The 22,866-nt window shown below is 40.6% G+C and overlaps 1 protein-coding gene across 1 annotated transcript in view; it reads right to left on the bottom strand.

Moving 5' to 3' along the window:
- Window positions 1-19,524, bottom strand: part of FOCAD (focadhesin) — a 282,029-nt gene extending 262,505 nt beyond the window's left edge. Inside the window, exons 1-4 of the mRNA XM_044920455.1 lie at window positions 19,513-19,524; window positions 13,805-13,893; window positions 10,206-10,280; window positions 6,955-7,109 (exon numbers count right to left, since the gene is read on the bottom strand). Of these exons, the coding sequence (XP_044776390.1) occupies window positions 6,955-7,109; window positions 10,206-10,280; window positions 13,805-13,861 (287 nt within the window). The 5' untranslated portion in view covers window positions 13,862-13,893; window positions 19,513-19,524. The remainder of the gene's footprint in view (window positions 1-6,954; window positions 7,110-10,205; window positions 10,281-13,804; window positions 13,894-19,512) is intronic.
- Between the last annotated feature and the right edge of the window lie 3,342 nt (window positions 19,525-22,866).

Genomic DNA, 22,866 nt, shown 5'->3' with positions numbered 1-22,866 from the left:
AAAGGGGAGGGAGAGCAGAGACAGACACACAGACAAGGAGGGCCTGAAAAGACAGAGTTATGCAGCCACAAGCCGAGGAACGCCAAAGGTTGCAACAGCCACCAGAAGCTAAGAGAGAGAAATGGAACGCGTGTTCCCAGCCTCCAGAAGGAACCAATCCTGTGGCCTTCTTGGTTTGGGACTTCTAGCCTCCAGAATTGTGAAATAATAAATTTCTGTTTTTTTAAGCCACCAAGTTGTGGTCAATTTTGTTGCAACAGCCTTAGGAAACGAACACATAGCCCCTGGCAGACCTGACTGGTCCAGAGTGAACATCTCACACACACAGGTCCTTGGAAATCTGTAATTGTGGCCAACCTCAGTTGGGCTGTCTCTTATACAAAAGAGCTATTAACGCAGGAGCAGGTGGTGCCCTGGAGATTAGAGGCAGAGAGACTCAGTCTGCGGCAAGAGGGGGGAAACACACAGTCTGTATCCAATTCATTTCTGAGGCCCGGCTGCATCCCTGATCTTGGGTCCTAGGGGACACCCATTTACCAAAAAATAAAAAGCACCCTTTTGTGCTCAAATTAGTTCAAGTGGGTTTCTGTAACTTGTAGCCCAAAGAGTCCTAACACACTCAGTAACCTGCTGCCAAGAGTCCTTCAGTGAAGATCAGCTGGAACAAGTTCTTCCTTGGGAAGGTGCCAGAAAAAGCTGAATTGATTCAAGAACCCTCTCAGTGACAGCAATATAAACTTTAGGCCTGGGGTTCCTGGGTGGCTCAGACGTTAAGCGTCTGCCTTCAGCTCAGGTCATGATCCCAGGGTCCTAAGATCGAGCCCTGAATCAGGCTCCCTGCTTCTCCCTCTCCCTCTCCCCCTGCTTGTGTTCCCTCTCTCACTGTGTCTCTGTCAAATAAATAAATAAATCTAAAAAAAAAAAAAAAAGAAACTTCAGGCCTGCCCTACCAGAATGGCAAGAGGCAATGCAAAAAGGAACCTCAATTTTCACTAAGCCTAAGAGCTGAGACCCAGATCTTATCATGAGAGGGAGTGCAGGTCAGGAATGACATTGAGTATTCCAAAGAAATAAATAAATAAGACAGAAAAGAAAACATTTTTGGTCAAGCTGTACAAACTACAGTAATTAAAACCACCCACAAAGATGGCTTTTCTCTAGGTAAATATAGCACAGTTACTATCGTGCATATGAATAGCATGCATCAGTTTTCCTTTGTTTGGGGTTGCTTTGATTACAACATGTAACACTGCTCACGTATGCTCAGTCTCTTTTTGGAAAGACCTCAAATAATGCCTGGTTCTTTGCTTTTGAAATATTCCAAATATGAGGTACAAGGAAGTAGCCATACTAATTTTTGGACCAGGGATGAGAATTACAAATTCTCATTGTATGACACAAATTATCTCCGAAGGGGGCATCCCTGGGTATGATGGGGACAATAGTACAAATGTGGCCCAGTCTCTTTTTTCACCAAAAAGGATAATTGGTCAGCTTTAAGCACAGTAAGTCACCAGCAAATAAGAGAATGTTAAACACTAGATTAATGATCAAATCATTTTCTAAATTTGTTATAAAATTATATGAGAAAAGAGAGAGAGAGAGACAAAGAAGACCAGGAAGAAAGGAAGGAAATCAAAAACAGTTCTGGGGAACCCAGGCTTGAATAAATGACAAAAAATAATGCTTTAAAAAAAATCTAAGAAATAGAATGCTGTTGACTTTTTGCTTGAGGAAGTTCTGCATACTCATTTGTCTTCTCAGTCCCAGAAAATAGCCTGATTTCTTCTGAAGCCTTTTCCCACTATAAAAGTAACATGTGTTTCAGTAGTTGCTTTTCCTAAATCACCTAGAAACATCTTAGCACAAACATCTTAGCACATGGCTCTTACAATGGAAGATTTTGAGACAAACAAAGCCTTCAACCAGATCAAGGAACATGAAAAGAAATAGGGCAGAATGTCCTAGACGAAAAAAGTGCCTGGAATCACTTTTCTGGTTACGAGCTGCAAGCTGAGAGAGGTTCTGGGATTTTAGGGAAAGAAAAAGGATTGGAGAAAAGAAAAGGAGAACATCTGGAAACAAGCTAAACAGCTTACAGGAATATTTAGAAGACAAGATGGGGAAACAGACATGGTCTAATGATTCTGTCACTCTCAGATAAGAGTGAAATAAGCAATGATACCCATGTAGATAGAAACCTGAAACCATCTCAAATTCAAGAAAAATACTGACGCCCCAACTAGATGAAAGCATGCCATGACTAGACCCCTTAAATCTTGGGGAAACCTCATGAAGTCATCCTTCCTTGATGCTTCTTCTCCTGCCAAATAAAATAAAAATGGAGAACCTAAATAGTACAGAAAAGCTTCAATAATACAAGATATGAATACAGTGTCTCCTCAGTTGCTAGCCATTGCCTACAAGAGAACAGAACAATTAAGTTTCCCAAGGAACAGAGTCATCAATAAAAAAGAAGAGCCTGAAACACAGAATTTTTCTCATTAAATTACCCTAAACATTAACTCTCAATAGTTCTTAGAATAATTTTTAAACAACTTGGACCTTCCATCAATCCACAATCAAAGACTCCCTAAATCCATCAGCTTTAGTCAGGACCACCATGGGCATCTTTAATAGTCTATGCAAGATTTCATTAAAAAGCAGGCTTTGCAAGGCACCTGGGTGGCTCAGTCAGCTAAGCGTCCGAATCTTGGATTGGGCTCAGGTCATGATCTCAAGGTCCTGGGATCAAGCCCCGCCCACATCAGGATCTGCACTCAGTGTGGAGTCGGCTTAGGATTCTCTCTCTCCCTCTCTCTCTGCCCTTCCCCTGCCTCCTGCCCTCTCTCTCTCAAATAATAAAAATCTTTAAAAAATAAAAATAAGTAAAAATAAAAAGGAATCTCAGAAAACAGACTTTAATCTCTCACACACTTAACACACTTTATTTTCCCCAAACACATAATTTGCAGGTCTCTCCCTTATTTAAAAAGCACAAAAGGCACACAAATCAAGGGCTAGCCTAGTTTATCTAGCGCATAACCATCCTCCCAAACACATTTTTAAAAGAAGGGGTTGGGGAAGCAGTGGAACGGAAATTACAGGCTGTCATGACATCTCAATATCGAACACTGACTACCTGGTCCCACAGGAGAGTACAGTTTTTATGCACAATCCCGTTACTAAGCAACGGCAACAATGGCTGCCTGAGCTTCCTAGAAGCTAGTGCGGGAAAAGTGGGGCGGGCGAATCTAAGAACAGAAAAATGGAAAAACTTGCTTTGGGAATCGTTATCTCAGGATAAATTCAATGTAAAAACAAAAATTAACAAAATCTAAAACAATCTAAACTTAAAACAAGCAGTTCCTGAAGAGACAAGAAAAGTACATGCTACCATGTATCATTCACTTTAATTTCAGTTTGTTTAATTTCAAAATTCACATTTAACTGGTGATAATGATTTCCTTACTGTGTTTCCTTTGTGGTCCCCCTTCTTTCCCTCACCCTCCCTAGGGAATAATTTTTTTTTTCAAATTTCCTTACTGATTAAAAGAACATTTTAGACCTCTTAAATCCATTTCTTTGTTTACAGAAGCTATAAAAACTAGTTTACAATTGTTTCATGTTGCCTCAGCTTTGAACCGAGAACACTCTTAGACATCAAACTATTCCTTTGAAGGAACAGTCTCTCAAACAGAGCCAGACACTTTCCCAGCCACTCCCTGAAGTTTAGACAACCAGAGCTTTGCAAATGTCAAGTCTTTTACAAAGTTAGACTATACAATGTAGCAGGCTCTAGACCAACGTTTCTCAAATTGCAGGTTGAATGGCCAGGGGTGGGGGGAGGGCTCCCATACATGTTCCAAGAGAATTTATAGACTAGACTGACAAAGGGCCGAGAAGCAGGTTATAAAGCTAGGGGAGATGACCTCACAGACTTTTCCTTCCATCTCTCCTTGTGCCTTTCAACATTTCCTGCAATGCTGAGAAAGCTCCAGAAGCTACATTCTCTAAATCTCTCTTCTACAGAAGGCTGCTTCTCCCTATGGCTCACTCCCTCCCTCTCTCAATCTCTCTCTCAGTTCCTGAAGGATGCTACGCTAGCAGGTAGGCAAAATAAAAAGATTACCCTTTAGAATTACTGTTCTACGTCAAAGCTGAGCAATTACTATGTGGCTCTGTTCCCAGGGTGCCTCTAGATTCTGATAAATCTCTCTTTGAAGAAGAGAAATCCAGAGACAAGTAGAAATTTAAATGCTGGAAATTGAAGATCCAAAATGTCTCAGGCAAGAAGCACAGGGAAATGACAAAGTCATTCCTGCTTTTATATCCCAAAGATAAAGATGGGGGGGGCGGGGTGTATGTTTGTTTGATTTTTATTTCTAGTTTTATACTGCTGTGGTCAGAAAACATGCAAGATAGGATTTCAATCTTTTTTAATTTATTGAGATTTGTTTTGTGGCCTAACATGTCATCTATTCAGGACAATGTTCCACGTGCACTTGAAAAGAAATGTGTATTCCACTATTTTTGGATGGAATGTTCTAGATATATCCTGTTAGGTCCATCTGGTCCAATGTGTCATTCAAAACCACTGTTTCCTTGTTGACTTTCTGTCTGGATGATCTGTCCATTGATGTAAGTGGGGTGTTGCAGTCTTCTATTACTGTTTTCTTCCTCTATGTCTATCAACAGTTGTTTTATGTATTTAGTGCTCCCATGTTGGGGCATAAATATTTAGAATTGTTATATCCTCCTGTTAGATTATTCCTTTATCATTATATAGTGTTCTTCTCTGTTTCTTGGTACAGTCTTTGTTTTAAAGGCTATTTTGTGCAATATAAATACTGGTGCCCCAGTTTTCTTTCTGCTTCCATCTCATGGTAAAAAGATGGTTTTCTGTGTCAGAAAATTCCCTGAACAGCATTTGAAGGAGAAGGCTGTTTGGGTCTCCTGTTTTTAATTAAATTAAATTAAATTTCTTAAATTTGATTCTTTTTTTTTTAAAGGCAGAAACAATGCAAAGCATAGTCTTTGTAATCATTGCAAATCACAAAGCTCTGCTACTTGAAATAAAACAAATGAAAAAATTATTCACACATAATTATTATCTCTACTGGCAACAATAAAGAAGACGTAGCACTTATATAACACATTTTGTCATTGAATTGATTCAAAAATTAAACTGGTTAGCTTCAAGGTCTACCCTGTCTCCATCTCCCTGTGGCTTATAAGTTAGTCAAGAACATTCTCAGATAAGAAACTTAAAGATTTCCCCCCAGGAGCTTCCAATCATTAAAATTCCTATATAGGTTTACTATAAAATACAATGCTTTCTTCTATGACTTGACCATGTTTCCGATGACCCTTGAAAACTAATGGTCATCTATATGTATCAGATTACTCATTGAAGCACTGACTATAATTGCAAAAAAAGGAAAAAAATGAAAATAATAGGGAATTGGTAAATTATGGCACATTCATACAATGGAATATTATACGACTCGAAAAAATTAGAAAGCACTTTATTTTTGTTAAAGAACAATCTCCAGTCTCCAAGATATATTTTTTCACTAAAGAATGAAAAATAAATACTGTGTGCAGTAGGCTGTTTTTTTTCTTAAGGAAAAATATAAACACACAAATTGTCAGTTATATGTACATACAACATCTTTAAAAAGAAAATAAGACCTGGTAAGAGTTTTGCCTCTGAGGAGAAAAACTGAATTATAGGAGTAAGACAAGACAGACACCTGGCCTCATATACCCTTTAGGACTTTTTCCATGTGATTGTGTTGCTTATTCAAAAAATACATTTTTTTTTTTTAATTTTTTAGGTGGCGGGCAGAGAGAGAGAGAGAGAATCTTAAGCTAGGCACGGAGCCTGAAGCAGGGCTCAATCTCACAACACTGAGATCATGACCTGAGCTTAAATCAAGAGTCAGACACTGAACTGACTGAGCCACCTAGGTGCCCCCAAAAAATACACTTTTAAATCTTAAAAAAAAATTCTAAGGTCACTAACAAATTATAACATATACAGATGACACGTTGATTCACTATCAGCAAATCTTATGCTTTTCAGTTTACAGTAGTAATGACAGACTTATAATGAGGTATGAAGGACATCCCACACAGCATAATTTTCTAACATAACCTTCTGGAATTAAATGTATAATCTCGGGCACCTGGCTGACTCAGCTGGTAGAACATGCAACTCTTGATCTCGGAGCTATAAGTTCAAGCCCCATGTTGGGTGTAGAAATTACTTAAAAACAGAATCTTAAAAAAAAAGGTATAATCTAACCTGCTCTAATTATTCCTTACGTAGACAGAGACATTACCCTGGCTCCTTAGCTGCTTATACTTACTTTTGAATATAAATAGTACAAGTACACAATGCAAATAGGTTTTATGTTTATGAATTTTAAGGCACTTGAAAAGATTTAGGGGGAAACAAATACCATTACCTGCATCTGAAAAAAGGGCATAAGGAAAAATCTACATGGCCTGCTTAAGATCAATCAGTAAGTTAGGGACGCCTGGGTGGCTCAGTGGGTTAGGCATCTGCCTTCCGCTCAGGTCATGAACCCAGGGTCCTGGGACTGAGCCCCACATCAGGCTCTCTGCTCAGTGGGGAGCCTGCTTCTCCTTCTCCCTCTGCCTGCCACTCTGCCTTCTTGTGCTTTCTGTGTCAAATAAATAAATAAAATCTTAAAAAAAAAAAATGGTGCCTCAGAAAGCCTTGAAGTCTTACGTACAGCAAATGACCACAAATTCCAAGACTATAGAGTCCAAATCAGCACATATGAAATACCAACTTCATGACATCTTAAGGGAAAGAAAAACAACTGACAAGTAGAGTGAACGTTGACCTTTAACGGCAAATTAGTGACTTTTTTTTTTTCCCTAAAAATGTGTTTTACTGATCAAACATGAAAGAAAGAATACCTGGTTGATGGAATCAGGTTGAGTATCCCATTGAGCACATAGCTGAACTCTGCGTGATCCTGAGCAACAAGGGCCACTAGACCCTCACAGCAGGCTGTTCGAACCACCACATTATCACTGCAACACTTCTCCCACAGCAAGTTCAAAGCCGGAGTCTGAAATCAAACCAGTGATTAAAAGACATGTCTGGGGATGCCTGGGTGGCTCAGTCAGTTAAGCATCTGCCTTCCTAAGGTCATGATCCCAGTGTCCTGGGATGGAGTCCCACATCTGGCTCCTTGCTCAGCAGGGAGCCTGCTTCTCCCTCTGCCTGCCCCTCCCCCTGCTTGTGCTCGCTCTCTCTTTCTCTCTGACAAATAAATAAATAAAATCTTTAAAAAAAATAAAAAATAAAAGACACATCCGATGAACAGCAAAGGCACGTACACCCCCGGCCATTCTTCAAATCGTAATTTGTTCACAGTGGGCTAGCTTTCCGATACAAAGATGACACTGTTGTCCCACCATTTGCAGAATAAACTAAAGTCAGTTTTCCAGGACAGATAATGGATGTGTTCTGATAAAAGCCACTCTTGCCCATCTGGTGTCCCGGCTGCAGAATAAGGCTGGCTGCAGACAGGGGTATGACTTATGTTTGAGCAAACCAAGGAAACTGACAGGGGATCAAAACTAAGACTCGGCTCTCGGACAGCGCTCCAACCAAGCCCTTTAACCAGACACCATCAATATCCGCACAGCAGTTACTCTAGGATGAGCTCCAAATCATTCCTGTGGTTTAAGCCCTAAATGCAATAACATTTTCAGAACGTGTTTCTGCTCTCCTACCAGCAATCTCTACCACCTACATGCACTCCACCACCCCCCACACTGCCCCTGCCCCAATTTACTAAAGTCTAATGTGGGCCCAGAGGAAAGACAGTTAAGAGGGGGGAACAGCAAACTGGTATTTCCATGGCTTCCAACAAAAGCCTAGAAAACTGTTGTGGTCAAGAAAGAAACCGACTCGGGATGGCTGGGTGGCTCAGCTGGTTAAGCATCTGCCTTCAAATCAGGTCATGATCTCGGGGTCCTGGGATCGAGCCCCACATCCGGCTCCCTGCTCAGTGGGGAGCCTGCTTCTCCCTCTGCCCCTCCCCCTGCTCATGCTCCCTCCCTCTCTCTCTCAAGTAAATAAATAAAATCTTTAAAAAAAGAAAGAAAGAAACTGACTTTTTGCCCCCTCCGACCATTAATCTGTCATCTTTGATAGAAAAGCACCAGAAGGGCACATAAGTAAATGTAAGATCTTTATTTTGAAAAATCCTATAAATGCAGAGCTTCGAGCTTTCATAACTTCCTCAAGCATCCATGACGCACCCCACCAGAGGTTCATGACTAATGATAAACCCAAAATCGAATGTACTGTAGGTTAAGTCCATTTAGATTTACATGCGGTTTGGGTTTTGTTTTGTTTTATTAAAGAACACATCATGAAGCTATTTTTCCCTCTTCCTGACAGAAGTTATTAGAAAAATATATAATTTGAGAAAAAAAGATCCTCAGCTCCCACAGAATAACTAAAAGAGGGGCGCCTGGGTGGCTCAGTCAGTTAAGCGTCTGCCTTCAGCTCAGGTCATGATCCCAGGGTCCTGGGATCGAGCCCCGCATGGGGCTCCCTGCTCTGCGTAAAGTCTGCTTCTCCCTCTCCCACTCCCCCTGCTTGTGTTCCCTCTCTCACTGTGTCTCTCTCTGTCAAATAAATAAATAAAATCTAAAAAAAAAATAAATAAATAAAAGAATGAAAATCAACATATTGTGCCCACTTTCCCACTGTAGCTGGCTTTGAGAGCCTTTTCAATCGAAGGATCCCACTATAACAGAACAATACAGTTAACAGTCACTGCAGGAAAGAAATCTTTATATACCAGTTCTTTTATTCAGAAGGAAATTTTATTCACCTGTATGGCCAATATCAAAGGGTTCCAAATGTCAGTAGTCCATTTTAACCAGAAAAACGAAATAAATGAATAAAAAACACTCCTGCCTCAGGTATTACTGTGCCCTTGTGGAAGTAAGCATTCATTTATTAATAGAAGAGAAAACAGTCACAGGGATTTGACAATTCAATAAATCCCGGCTATTTAAGTAAAACCACTAGATCACCTCACAGTACATAATGTGATTATAGGCAGGATTAAGATCAGCGCTCTCAGAAAACCTAATTTATACAACTACATACAAATACCAGATAAATGTCAATTAGTGAAATTTGCCTCTACACTAATTTCAATATGGCAGCAGACGCTGGAGAGAGATGTAACTTGGAGTAGCTAATCAAAAGCAATGTGGTAAAAAAAAAAAAAAAGCAACATGAGAGAAAGAAAATCAATTATTTCTTCTGTGAAAAAAAAAAAATCTTATTTCCATCATCTACATTCTCCAAAGAGTTTACCTGAGAGCACCACACAGTTTCCAACCAGCAAGTCAAAATCTACAACACTGGTTGACCAAAACCCAAGTGGTCTACATCTCAGGAAGCTGAGCACAGTTTCAATCTTAGCATTCACCTGCCCTATGCATGGATGTATGGACATTTTCCTTCAGCTCCAAGTACCAAAGCATGACCTTACGAACATAGAACTCATACTTGGGGCACCCTAAAGTAGGAGAAATCTTCTACATCCAAACAGAGCCGCTATGTTCACTTTCTCCATTAAACAGAAAGATTCCCTCAGAGGTAATCCTACCAACCTTCTCTAAGGTATGTCTATCCTCATTCTACCCATGCTATTTTTCACTAAGAGTCACAAGAATACTCCCCTTTACCATCCCTTCCATATCTCATTCCCGGAGTCTGTTGTAACCAATTTTAAAATTGTAAAGAATTTGGAAGAAGGGGGACGCCTGGGTGGCTCAGTCGGTTAAGCATCTGCCTTCAGCTCAGGTCATGATCCCAGGGTTCTGGGATCGAATCCCACATGAGGCTCCTTGCTTAGAGGGGAGCCTGCTTCTCCCTCTGCCTGTTTCTCCCTGTGCTGCTCCCCCTGCTTGTGCTCATGCTCTCTCTCTCCCTCTCTCTGACAAATAAATACAATCTTTAAAAAAAAAAAAATAATAATAATAGTAATAATTTTGAAGGAGAACTTGGCAAACCAAAAAACAAACAAAACCAGTTCAAAATCATTTCTACAGTGACCTGAAACAGAAGGAGTGCCTACATGCAGCTGGGAACAGTATCTGAATAGAACTCAAGTGCAAAGTTGAATACAGACCTGGTTTGTGGATTGATGGATCTTTTCTGAAAAACCATTTTCCTTCAGGACTGCAGCAATAAGATGACCCACCGCCTTAAAAAAAAAAAAAAAAAAAAATAAAAAAAAACATGGCATCAGAAGTTCTCTCCAATTAGTGCATTTGAAGGTAACTCCTGTCAATACTAGTTGATATAAAAAAAAAAAAAAGAGGTGATAGGAGTATGAGTGTGCCAGCCAGTCAAGTCATAATAAAATTCCCACTCATCTGAGAGTGTGCTCTGTGGAAGGCACTGAATTAGGCATTCTACGTACATAATTTCTTAGCTTCCTAACAACTCTCAAGGTAAGCATTTTTATTCCAATAAGCAATCTACAGTTCATAGATATTAAGGAAATTGCCAGATTTTCAGTTCAAATTGCTGTCACTTAGTATTAGAAGATAATGTGAGATTGCTTCATCAATTAAACCGTGAGACAAATGAGAAACTCCACAGCTTTTAAAATCATTTTTGCATCTAAATGCAATCCATCATGCTTCATCATGTCCTTAATGAAGATGGAGAAAACTCATCCCCATCTTTGTGACCACGGCCCATACAGAACTGAACCAATAGGTCTCCCCCTACCACAACCATTCTCTCTCGTTTAGGCTCTATGATTTAATTTCTTTATTATTTTCTCATAGGTTTTAGCCCTTGCATAAGCTTTTAGTCTCATAAATCTCTGAAACGTTCCCATATCCTGCTTTGGTCAAAAAGCCCAAAGTTAAATCTAAGACTCTATTTATAAAGGAGTGTTGATAACATAAATACATATATATCGTTCTTTCCTACCACCTCAACTCCATTCTCCTGGTTCTGCACCACTCCCCAGCACTGCTCTGCTGTTTTAGAGCTGTAGGCTAGCAACAATGATAGCCATCCTGCGCAGGGGCTGGGAAAAACTCTCTAACTGCAGCAAGTGTTGATCCTGCACTTGGACCAACGTATGATACAACTGTGAATCCTGTCAGTCTTGTAGTCTCCAGAAAAGGTCACACAAAAACACAGCACCTCCTCCTTTGTTTTTGTATTTCACACACTGGAAATGACTTAAGACCTCAATGCTTGATGATCTCAGTTTTATAATATAAATCATGCATTTACATGAATATTAAGTTTCGATCAATTAACTGTCTCTTACCTCCTAGTTTAAGGGACAGTAACAAGAATTAAGACCAGTGAACAGTTTTGGTGCCTGTTTACAAAATATACCATATTTCATTGAATGCAACTGGCCATCAACTGCAAGATGCACCATTATTTTATTTCTACCTCTAAGGAAGAAAGGCTGCCCATTTATCTGTTACATAATGCGCCTTATAATTTCAAATTTTGATTTTATATTAGTGAAAGAGTTCCTTTAGAAAATCCCAGCCAAGTTCACATGCAGGCAATACCAGCTGTGTAAAAACTACTGCCACGAGTTACTAGATGCGACCCAATTTCAAAGATGCTAAAATGTGAAAAAGTGTGTGTGAATCAATGAAATATGGTGCTAACACTGAGCAATGGTTACAAAAGAATAATAAGAAGTATTCACAGAGAACAAGGGACAGTTGCAAGAACCAAATAAAACCAGTATGACACATAACAGGGACAAAAAAAAAAAAAAAAAACAACAACTCCCGTTCATATTTAGAAAAAAAGACTAAAAGAAGATCAGCTTAGTGACAAACATCCCCCCACCAGGTACAACTTCTCCAGTTTGCCTTTCTATGTATCCTTCTAACAAATCAGAGAATAGAGGCTAAATTGATTTTAAAGTACAAAATCCAAGGATAAATGACCCTATATTGCTACTTAAGTTTTCCACAATAGAACAGTCGAAAGACACATCCTCCATGAAACAATACATGTACACTTCTCTTAATTTAACAGTAAAACACATAGGCATTTCTCGGTTATCTACGCTAATGAAGGGACTCCAAGCACAGAAAAATAGAAACTGTGGACGGTATCCTCCAAGCCTTCATCTTCCTCTTCATGGTAAGGACCTGTGCTGCACAGGATAGGACTCCAACCCAGTCAGGTAGAAGGGAATCTTGCATAAGGAGTGTTCTACTCCTCATGGAAGGGTTCCCCACTACCCAGCTAAGTCAATTCCCACAGCAGGCATCTCCGGAGAAAACTGCTGAAAGCATCCAAGACGCTGTACGTCGTTCGGTCTTCGGGCTGGCTTCTGCTGGTCCCCTGGCTTCACTCTCACAAGAAAAGACAGTAAGCTATTACGGTACCTTGACTAACTAGAATGCTTCCAGTTAGGGGAAGGCTAACCAGAAAACCACCTTTGTTTGAACCCTAATAACTGAAAAGCTCTCTAAAATAAATTATCACCAACCCCTGCCTGTGTTAGGATAGACATCAAATTTTTTAATCCAGGACATTTTACTTACTGAATGTTAGGTATTATGGTCAAAATCTCTTATTCTTAATAACTGTACAGGGGTAAAATATATCCTTTTTTTTTTTTAATGTTTTATTTATTTATTCATGAGAGTCAGAGAGAGAGAGAGAGAGAGGCAGAGGCAGAGGGAGAAGCAGGCTCCCCGCCTAGCAGGGAGCCCAATGCAGGACTCGATCCCAGGACCCTGGGATCATGACCTGAGCCGAAGGCAGACGCTTAACCATCTGAGCCACCCAGGCGCCCAAAATATATCCTTTTAAATGTCAATCTCTCATACTCCGTAGATGTACAGCCATATTTACTTCTATTCCCAAAAATTCATTATAGACTTAAAAAAAAAAAATACAGATCCAGGGTCCTCCTAGTTAATCAAGGTTTTATTACATCTAAGAAGAAAAGTATGATATAAATCGAAACTGAGATTGGGGGGTGCCTGGGTGGCTCAGTTGGTTAAGCATCTGCCTTCGGCTCAGGTCATAATCTCAGGGTCCTTGACTGAGCCCCACGTTGGGCACTCTGCTCAGCAGGGAGTCTGCTTCTCTCTCTATGCTCTCCCTCTCCCTCTCTCTCTTTCTCTCGCTCTTAAATAAATAAAATCTTAAAAAAAAAAAAAGCTGAGATTGGTCAATTTCAAATATTCACTTTCCTATGTCACATATAAATTTTCAGGGGTTTTTTTATTTAATTTTTTAAAAATAATCTCTACAAGATATGAGGGCACTTGGGTGGCTCAATCGGTTAAGCACCCGACTCTTGGTTCCCGCTCAGGTCAAGATCTCACAGTTATGGGACCAAGCCCCACATCGGGCTCTGTGCTCAGTGCAGAGTCTGCTTCAGATTCTCTGTCCCTCTCCCTCTCCCTCGCTCTCTCTCAAATAAATAAAATCTTTAAAAAATAATAAAATAAAAATAAAGTAATATCTACACCCAGCGTGGGGCAGGAACTCACAACCCTAAGATCAAGATTAGCATGCTCCACTGACAGAGCCAGCCAGGTGCCCCTCAAATATAAATTTTCAAATTAACTTATATAAAAGTTAATAAAGCAATATATATGTAGAATCCTATATATAGAATAAAACATTTAATGTTGAAAATGTAAAGTTCTACTAACAATCCACCATAGCGGTTCATTTGTTACCATGAAGCAAAAATAATTAAATAAAAATTACCTGTGATTGGATAAGAGAATTTGGAAATTCAAACCTTTTCCTGATATCATCTGACATTTTTGCTTCTCTTACATGTATATATGCAGACTCTGTAATCAAAACAAAAGAGTATTTGTTAGTCCGAAAAAGGATTTCAAACCAATTATTCCTCAAATAACATAAAAGTAATTCATTCCAAAGACAACAATGGAAATAAAGCATACGGCTCTGCACCGTAATTGCTGGAATATGCTCACCAACCACTTCGGCCCACAAATGCCATGATTGATAAATAAACTAAAATGCTCAACCACTCTTAGTTTTTCCCATTAGAGCAAATCCTGGAACAGATTAATTCACACTATCGAAACGCAAAAAAATCCAAAAGCTCAAGCCTAAATAACAGGATTTTAAAAGTTCAACCACATGTTTGAAGTAGAAATTCTTTCAAAGATCAAAACTTCTAAGAGAGAAAGAATCAAATTTTCACAAAATTGTTTAAACTCTACCACAGTTTGAATACAAGCTTTCATTTAATCACTCATCTAACTGCTGGTGACAAGTGTAAAGCTTAGGTGAGCTTTTTTCAGGGAGTACAGAAATGACCTAGAAACTCACACACTGAAACAGATTGTTTGTCTGCTAAAAGAGCAAGCAATTAACACCAACTTTTTTTTTTTTAAAGATTTTATTTATTTATTTGACAGAGAGATAGAGCAGGAACACAAGCAGGGGGAGTGGGAGAGGGAGAAGCAGGCTTCCCGCTGAGCAGGGAGCCCGATGCGGGGCTCGATCCCAGGACCCCGGCATCATGACCTGAGCCGAAGGCAGACGACTGAGCCACCCAGGCGCCCCAATTAACACCAACTTTTAATATTTACATCACACCTGGGGCGCCTGGGTGGCTCAGTTGGTTAAGCGACTGCCTTCAGCTCAGGTCATGATCCTGGAGTCCCGGGATCGAGTCCCGCATCGGGCTCTCTGCTCGGCAGGGAGTCTGCTTCTCCCTCTGACCCTCCTCCCTCTCATGCTCTCTGTCTCTCATTCTCTCTCTCTCAAATAAATAAATAAATAAATAATCTTTAAAAAAAAATATTTACATCACACCTCTCATTCCTACTGGGCTCTCACAAAAAAAAAAAAAATCGGAAAGGAGAGGAGGAGGAGAGGAAGGGAGGGGGAGGGGAGGAGACTGGAAGAGACTGGAGGAGAGGGGAGGAGAGGAGAGGAGAGGAAAGGAGAGGAGAGGAGAGGAAGAAAGGAAGAAAAGTGCTCGCTTAGGCAGCACATATACTAAAATGGAAAGGAAAGGGAGAGGAAAGGGAGAGGAAAGGAAAGGAAAGGGAAAGGAAAGGAAAGGGAAAGGGAAAAGGAAAAGGAAAAGGAAAAGGAAAGGAAAAAAATTTTTTCAAGCATGCAAAAAGGATGGAGGAGGGCAAGGTGGTCAAGAGAAGGCTCTGAAATACTGAGAGGATTTCCTAAGGATCTCAATTTATCCAGTCCATGCAGCACTGAACCCACCAAATTACACTACTTAGAAAAATAAGATGCTTTAGGGGCGCCTGGGTGGCGCAGTGGGTTAAGCATCCCACTCCTGATCTCCTGATCTCTTGATCTCGGGGTCGTGAGTTCAAGCCTCGTGTTGGGCTTCATGCTGGGCATGGAGCCTACTTAAAAATATATACATACATATTTAAAAAAAAAAAATTCCAGGGGCGCCTGGGTGGCTCAGTCATTGAGCGTCCACCTTCGGCTCAGGTCATGATCCCAGGGTCCTGGGATCGAGCCCCACATCGGGCTCCAGGCTCAGCGGGAAGCCTGCTTCTCCCTCTCCCACACCCCCTGCTTGTGTTCCCTCTCTCGCTGTGTCTCTCTGTCAGATAAATAAATAAATCTTAAAAAAAAAAAATTCAGGTAATCCAGGTTACCTTATAAAAATAACAAGCAGCAAAACCAAGCCCTCCTGCTCTCACAAATGGAAGTGCCCTGTGCTGAATGCACGGCTCTCGTACTTTCCTCCCCTTCCTCCAACTAAAGTCTCTGAATGGATCATTTATTCCAACCTTCTTCTTCAACATCTAGAGCCAACTTTAGTCCCCTGAATTTGACATTTTGCAGCACTGAAACAGCTTGTTCCAAGATTGCAAATTATGTCTCCTATCAAAATCTACTCATTAGTTTACGCAAGTCAAAACTTCAACTCTCCAGATGTGTCCATACCCTCTTTCTTGGAATTTTCTGCTCCTTGGAATTCTGTAAGCTATCATAACACCATTTCCCAAAATGTGTCCTTGGGAAACCTAGGATGAAGAGATCTCCACGAGGGTAAAAGGTTTTGGAGGGAATATATATTGGCATCTTGAATTTTCATTCACTCATTCACTCAAATACTTATTAGCTGCCTATTAGGTGTCTAAGGCACTGCTCTGGGTGCTTAGGCAACCTCAGGGAACAAAAAAGACAAAAATCCCTACACTCATGGAGCTTAAAGTATTACAGAAACACATTCTATTTTAAATATGGCAACCAGGGTCAGTCTCTTCTAAAGAGGATGACATGTGGTGAGTTAGCCATATAGATATCTGGGCAAAGATGTCACAGGTACAGTAAACAGTTAGTGCAAAAGCCCAAAGCTCATCAAGTGCTTAAAGCCAGGGCTACAAGAGAGCAAAGAAAGAAGCCAAGAGTGAATGAAAGGGGTGCCTGGGTGGCTCAGTCGTTAAACGTCTGCCTTTGGCTCAGGTGGTGATCCCAGGGTCCTGGGATCGAGCCCCATGTAGGGCTCCCTGCTCTGCAGGAAGCCTGCTTCTCTCTCGCCTGCTGCCCCTCCCCCTCCACTCATGTTCTCTCTCTCTCTCTCTCAAATAAGTAAAATCTTAAAAAAAAAAAAGTGAATGAAGGAGGAAGAGAATGGGAAATCAGAAAGTCAGTAAGAAATCAGATCACAGGGACGCCTGGGTGGCTCAGTCTGTTAAGTGCCTTCAGCTCAGGTCATGATCCCAGGGTCCCGGGATAGAGCCCCACATGGGGCCCCGTGCTCAGCGGGGAGCCTGCATCTCCCTCTCCCTCTGCCTGCCTCTCTGCCTACTTGTGCTCTCTCTCTCTGGCATATAAATAAATAAAATCTTAAAAAAAAAAGAAGTCAGATCATAAAAGGCCATGCAGGTCACCAAAAGGACTGATGGATCTATCCCCAGTGAAATGGTAAGCTACTACTGAAAAAGAGTGGTAAGATTTTAATAGGATCACTTGAGATGAGGAGTGCTCAGATTCTAGATATATTTGAAGGTAGAGCCAATATGGTTCCTGATGATTGGTTGAGAGTATAGAAGAAAGAGTCAGAGATGACTCCAAAGTTTTTGACCTGAGCACCTCTAATTTTAATCTCAATTCCTTTGGGCATTTTATACATTAAACAGAACGATTCATACATCATTTACCATGGCATTTTTTACTAAGAGAAAAAGATGAGGTTGCCATCAACTGAGATAGGGAAACCAGTTTTGTGGGGAAAGACTGGGAATTTCATTTGGAACTGGTAAGTTTCAGATGTCTAATAGATATCCAAATGGAGATGTCAGGTAGAAATGATTCATGAACACATGAATCTATAACTAAAGAGACAGATCTTAGTTGAAGATATAAATGATGATGCACATTAATTATAGAATCTGAGAGGTATTAAAACAAGACGTCTCACTGACTTTGCTTAACCCAGAGTTTACCAAATTTTTTTTTAAAGATTTATTTATTTATTTGAGAGAGAGAGCATATGAGAGGGGGGAGGGTCAGAGGGAGAAGCAGACTCCCTGCCGAGCAGGGAGCCCGATGCGGGACTCGATCCAGTGATTCCAGGATCATGACCTGAGCCGAAGGCAGTCGCTTAATCAACTGAGCCACCCAGGCGCCCCAGAGTTTACCAAATTTATCTGATCATGGCACCCTTTTTTTCTACAAATATCTGTTAACAGTCTAGACAACCAGCCTTTCCTGGGAAACACACTGGGAAACTGCTCTACTGACTCCAGTTCCTCTGTCCGTTCCATTTCCTGTACCCCATCTTCCTTCCTGCTGCCGAGTTCCTTGCCTGTGCTCTCTTCCTTCATGGAAACTCTCCCAGAGCCCGGCCATGTCTCCAAACACTTCCCTACTCTCTCTTATAAAGCCAGCAATGGGAGATGTCAAAAAGAAAGCACATACTGGGGCACCTGGCTGGCTCCGTTGGAAGAGCACGCGACTCCTGATCTCAGAGTTCAAGCCCCATGTGTTAGATGGAGAGAGTGCTTAAAAAAAAAAAAACACCTTCATGAAAAAATGCTCAACATCACTCATCATCAGGGAAATACAAATCAAAACCACAATGAGATACCACCTCACACCAGTCAGAATGGCTAAAATTAACAAGTCAGGAAACGACAGATGTTGGCGAGGATGCGGAGAAAGGGGAACCCTCCTACACTGTTGATAGGAATGCAAGCTGGTGCAGCCACTCTGGAAAACAGTATGGAGGTTCCTCAAGAAGTTAAAAATATAGACCCAGCAATTGCACTACTAGGTATTCACCCAAAGGATACAAACACTGTGATCTGAAGGGGCACTTGCACCCCAATGTTCATAGCAGCAATGTCCACAATAGGCAAACTACGGAAAGAGCCCAGATGCCCATCAACAGATGAATGGATAAAGATGTGGTGTACATGTACAATGGAATATTAGCCATCAAAAAGGATGAAATCTGGGGCGCCTGGGTGGCTCAGTTGGTTAAGCGACTGCCTTCGGCTCAGGTCATGATCCTGGAGTCCCGGGATCGAGTCCCGCATCGGGCTCCCTGCTCGGCAGGGAGTCTGCTTCTCCCTCTGACCCTCCTCCCTCTCATGCTCTCTGTCTCTCATTCTCTCTGTCTCAAATAAATAAATAAAATCTTTAAAAAAAAAAAAAAAAGGATGAAATCTTACCACTTACATCAATGTGGATAGAACTAGAGGGTATTACGCTAAGTGAAAAAGTTAATCAGAGAAAGACAATTATCATATGGTTTCATTCATATGTGGAATTTAAGAAACAAAACAGAATCATAGGGGAAGGGAGGGAAAAATAAAGTAAGACAAAATCAGAGAGGGAGACAAAGACTCTTTTTTTTTTTTTTTTTTTTTTTTAAAGATTTTATTTATTTGACAGAGAGAGCACAAGCAGAGGGAGAGAGAGGGAGAAGCAGGCTCCCTGTTGAGCAAGGATCCCGATGTGGGACTCGATCCCAGGACCCTGGAATCATGACCTGGGCCGAAGGCAGCCGCTTAAACGACTGAGCCACCCAGGCGTCCGAGACAAAGACTCTTAATTATAGGGAACAAACTGAGGGTTTCTGGAGGGGGATTGATGGGGTAAGTGGGTGATGGGCATTAAGGAGGGCACGTGATGTAATGAGCACTGGGTACTATTTGAGACTGATGAATCACTGACCCCAACCTTTGAAAGTAATGATACACTACATGTTAACTAATTGAATTTAAATAAGTAAAAACAAAAACTTTAAAGTGAAAGAAACAAAGAAAGAGAGAAAGGGAGGGAGGGAGGGAGGGAAAAGAGAGAAAGAACCTATTTTCTCTCACAAAAACGTTTACCATTTTGGTTCCACTTTTCCCAGTTCTCTCAAGAGTTCCTTGCTACCATCCTCTGCATCCACTCAATCACAAAGTCGCTTTTATCCTTCCCGGCACCTCAGAGCCTACCTCTCAGCCCCATTTTACCCTCCTCTTATCAGTTCCTCCTGCTAGGTTTACTTCAGTAACTGCTTGGTCCTGGGGATCTCCACGCATGAGCACATCCCATACACTGCTGTCAGATGAATTGTCCTAAAACGCGATTTCCATCACATCACTTCCCTGCGAAGAATTCAGAGCAGGGTTTCACAAGACTGTCAGATTAAATGCAAATTCTGATTCCTCGCTTTTAAGCCCTCCATCAAGCATCTCCCAGTCAGTTTCATTGTCACTGCTGTCTAATTCCAATCTGGCTACAACAGTTTTCAAATTAGTCCCATGTTGCTCAAAATGCGCTCATTCCTAAGGAATTTTACTTATGCTGTTCTCGCCCCCATAAAATGCCCTTCTCTGTATGTTCCACTATTTAAAGATGAAATTTCTTTCATAGCCCATCTTTTCTGCTAAGCCTTTCCCAAGTAGCCCATTTTCTAGAAGTCACCCTGTTTTATATTCTTCCAGTGTTTTGGCTGGCGCATACCATCATGTGACTATTTGCAGTAGGATTGGAAATATTTTTTTTCTAAAGGGTCGGATAGCAAATACTCCAATCTGCCACAGTAGCATGGAAGCAGCCACAGACAATACATGAACAATCGCCCATGGCTATGCTCCGATAAAACTTTATTTACAAGCACAGGGGGAGGGTGGGCCATAGTTTGCTGACTCCTGATTTAATTAATGACTATTTTTTAAATTAATTTATAAAATGTGTTCACACAATTGCTAACATTAACATTCAAATTTGGCTCTGTGCTCCCAAGCACAAGTAAATATATATAAGGTAAATAACACATCTTTTATTATCTAAAAGATGGGGGGGGGTGCAGGGAGAAGTACCTTTTATCAAAGAAAACAAGCTTTTTCATGCCCCTGAACTCGGAGGGAAATTTCTCAGGTTAGCCTTTATATATGGAATATACAGTGATATAATAAGCAATATTCTCAGTAGCATAAGCTAAAGGGAATTTTATATTACTTCTTTTTTAAACAAACCCTGGATAAAGCCATGGGTATAACATACCACGTAATTCAGCAAAAGAGCCTCAGCGAATACAGTGCAAGTACAGTTTTCTGATGATCTAATCTAACTCAGTAAAAAGGAGACTTCAGACTCTCCAGAGTAGCAGATGCTTATAAACATATCACAGAGGAGACTCACCCAAATGTCAACAGTGACAGAGCGAAATAGAAGAAAATGCGCGGTTATACTCTCTGATCCAGGCCCAGAATGGTGGAATTCCAAAACGCTTTGGGGACAGATAGAGCAGCTGGTTAGGCTAATAGCTTATTACGCAGTGAAAAAGCCAAACCATACAGAAAGAACGACTTTGTCTCCAGGAGGTAGGCCAACAGAGTAAGAAAGCACGGTTTTCACCAAAATGACCTAAGTACAGGCGACAAACACCTAAGTTTACAAAAGACAGCCCCAAGATCTGTGTGACACTTTAGAGAATGAATACATTTTTTAAAGTACAACCACTTGACCTTTCCTAATACACAGCCACTAAACATTCTAAAAACCACTCCCCAAGCTGCATTATGATGTGATATCACCCTTTACTTGCTATCCTTGGGCTACAAACTGCAACTGTCTTTCATCTGCTAGAGACTTAAACTTCAAGGTTAATCACAACCATTTGGCCTTTCAAGGTATCAGAACATCATATTCTCGGAATTTCAAAAAAAAAAAAAAAGAGTACATAATGCTCGCTTTAGCATTGGCAGTCTAGCTTGTGTCCTACTTTATTTCTAATCTCAACTTCCCTTGGGCATTTCATGCATTAAAGAAAACAATTTACACATTACTTCTTCCCATGACATTCTTTACAAAAGGGAAACCACTCACAATATGCTCCATAAACCACTTGTTACAAAAAAGCGTTTGATTTTTAAAGATTTATCTCCAACCTGTCACGGTGCCTTTTTTGGCTTGTCTAAATCTAAATCAGAAAGAGAATTTTTAACGAGGTCTTTAAGTTCCAAGGGAATCAAAGCATTTGTTTAACTTAAGCAATTATCACCTTATCTGCCAAGGTGTTCCAGCATATTTCCAAGAAAATAAATCTATCACCTGCATTCTAGAGGTAATAAAGGAGCAGCAGATAGAGCACTTCTGGTTTTCAACTTTCTCTGGGATATGGAAATACACAACCATACATCACACAAAAGTGTTTAGTGTCAAACTTCAATGAAGTGCACAATCTGGAAAACAAGAGATCTATCTAATTACATTCACACTTGCGCAAGGGATTATATGGGGTAGTTGGGGATGGGATGTTGGGGGGAGTGTCTAATGATCACAGAGAAAGAGGACTTTGAGCACCCTTGACCATCAAATTCCTTTATAGGAAGGACTCAGGGAAGGAATGTAGGTGAAGCCAGAGATATAAAGAGGTTTTTTTTTTTTTTTTTTTTTTTTTAGAGAGTATGTTCTTAAAGCCAGTATACATTAACAGACTGACAAAAATACATACTTCATTCACTAATGGGGCCCTCTGTTTCAGGGACACAAAATCTAGTAGGACTTTTTTTCCTTCTAAAACTTACAACTACTGCAATTATCAGTTATGTATTCATTTCATTTCTTCCTCCCACAAATTAAGCTACGGAACCATCAGCCTGAGGATTTTAAACATATATTTGACAACTTTTCATTACTTTTATCTTAATAGCTTATACAAAAGCTGATAGCACCATCAAAAAATTTGAGCTGATCTTCCAAGTTTATCAAGACTGTGGCACCGGGGTATATTCTTGTCCCTCCTAGTTGCTTTGCCCAGCTTCTTAAAGAAGGGAAAACAAGTTTATCAAGACTGTGGCACAGGGGTATATTCTTCTCTCCTAGTTGCTTTGTCCAACTTCTTAAAGAAGGGAAAACAACCTGTCTATCCTTTTCAACCACCCACCCGGCTCTGCTATTCAGTATTTATGTCTTCCTTGTTCTTCTGCCTGCATAGCTTCTCACCCACCACTTCTTGGTCCCTAATTGCTTCTCCACATGCTCTTTAGAACCTGGCAGCTGGATTCTATTTCATTCACCCTGTATGAAATCCTGATACCTGCTAGAAACTCAAGCTTAGCCTCAGCTCTTGCTTCAAAAGCTCTGAAATCCAACTGCCACCTGCACTCTCAAATTAATAGGACAAGACAATTAGGGCCCTCCTCACGACATGATCCATAAAAATGAAACAATCATGGGGAAATCACAATGAAAGTTTTTAATACTACAGAGCAAGTATAAGAAAAATAGACCTGGGTGGCTCAGTCGGTTAAGTGCCTACCTTCGGCTCAGGTCATGATCCCAGGGTCCTGGGTTCGAAC

Source organism: Neomonachus schauinslandi, chromosome 13, assembly GCF_002201575.2.
Source record: "Neomonachus schauinslandi chromosome 13, ASM220157v2, whole genome shotgun sequence".
Lineage (NCBI taxonomy): Eukaryota > Metazoa > Chordata > Mammalia > Carnivora > Phocidae > Neomonachus > Neomonachus schauinslandi.
Note: the sequence above shows the minus strand (reverse complement) of the source record. Positions and strands in the feature narration are given on the sequence as shown.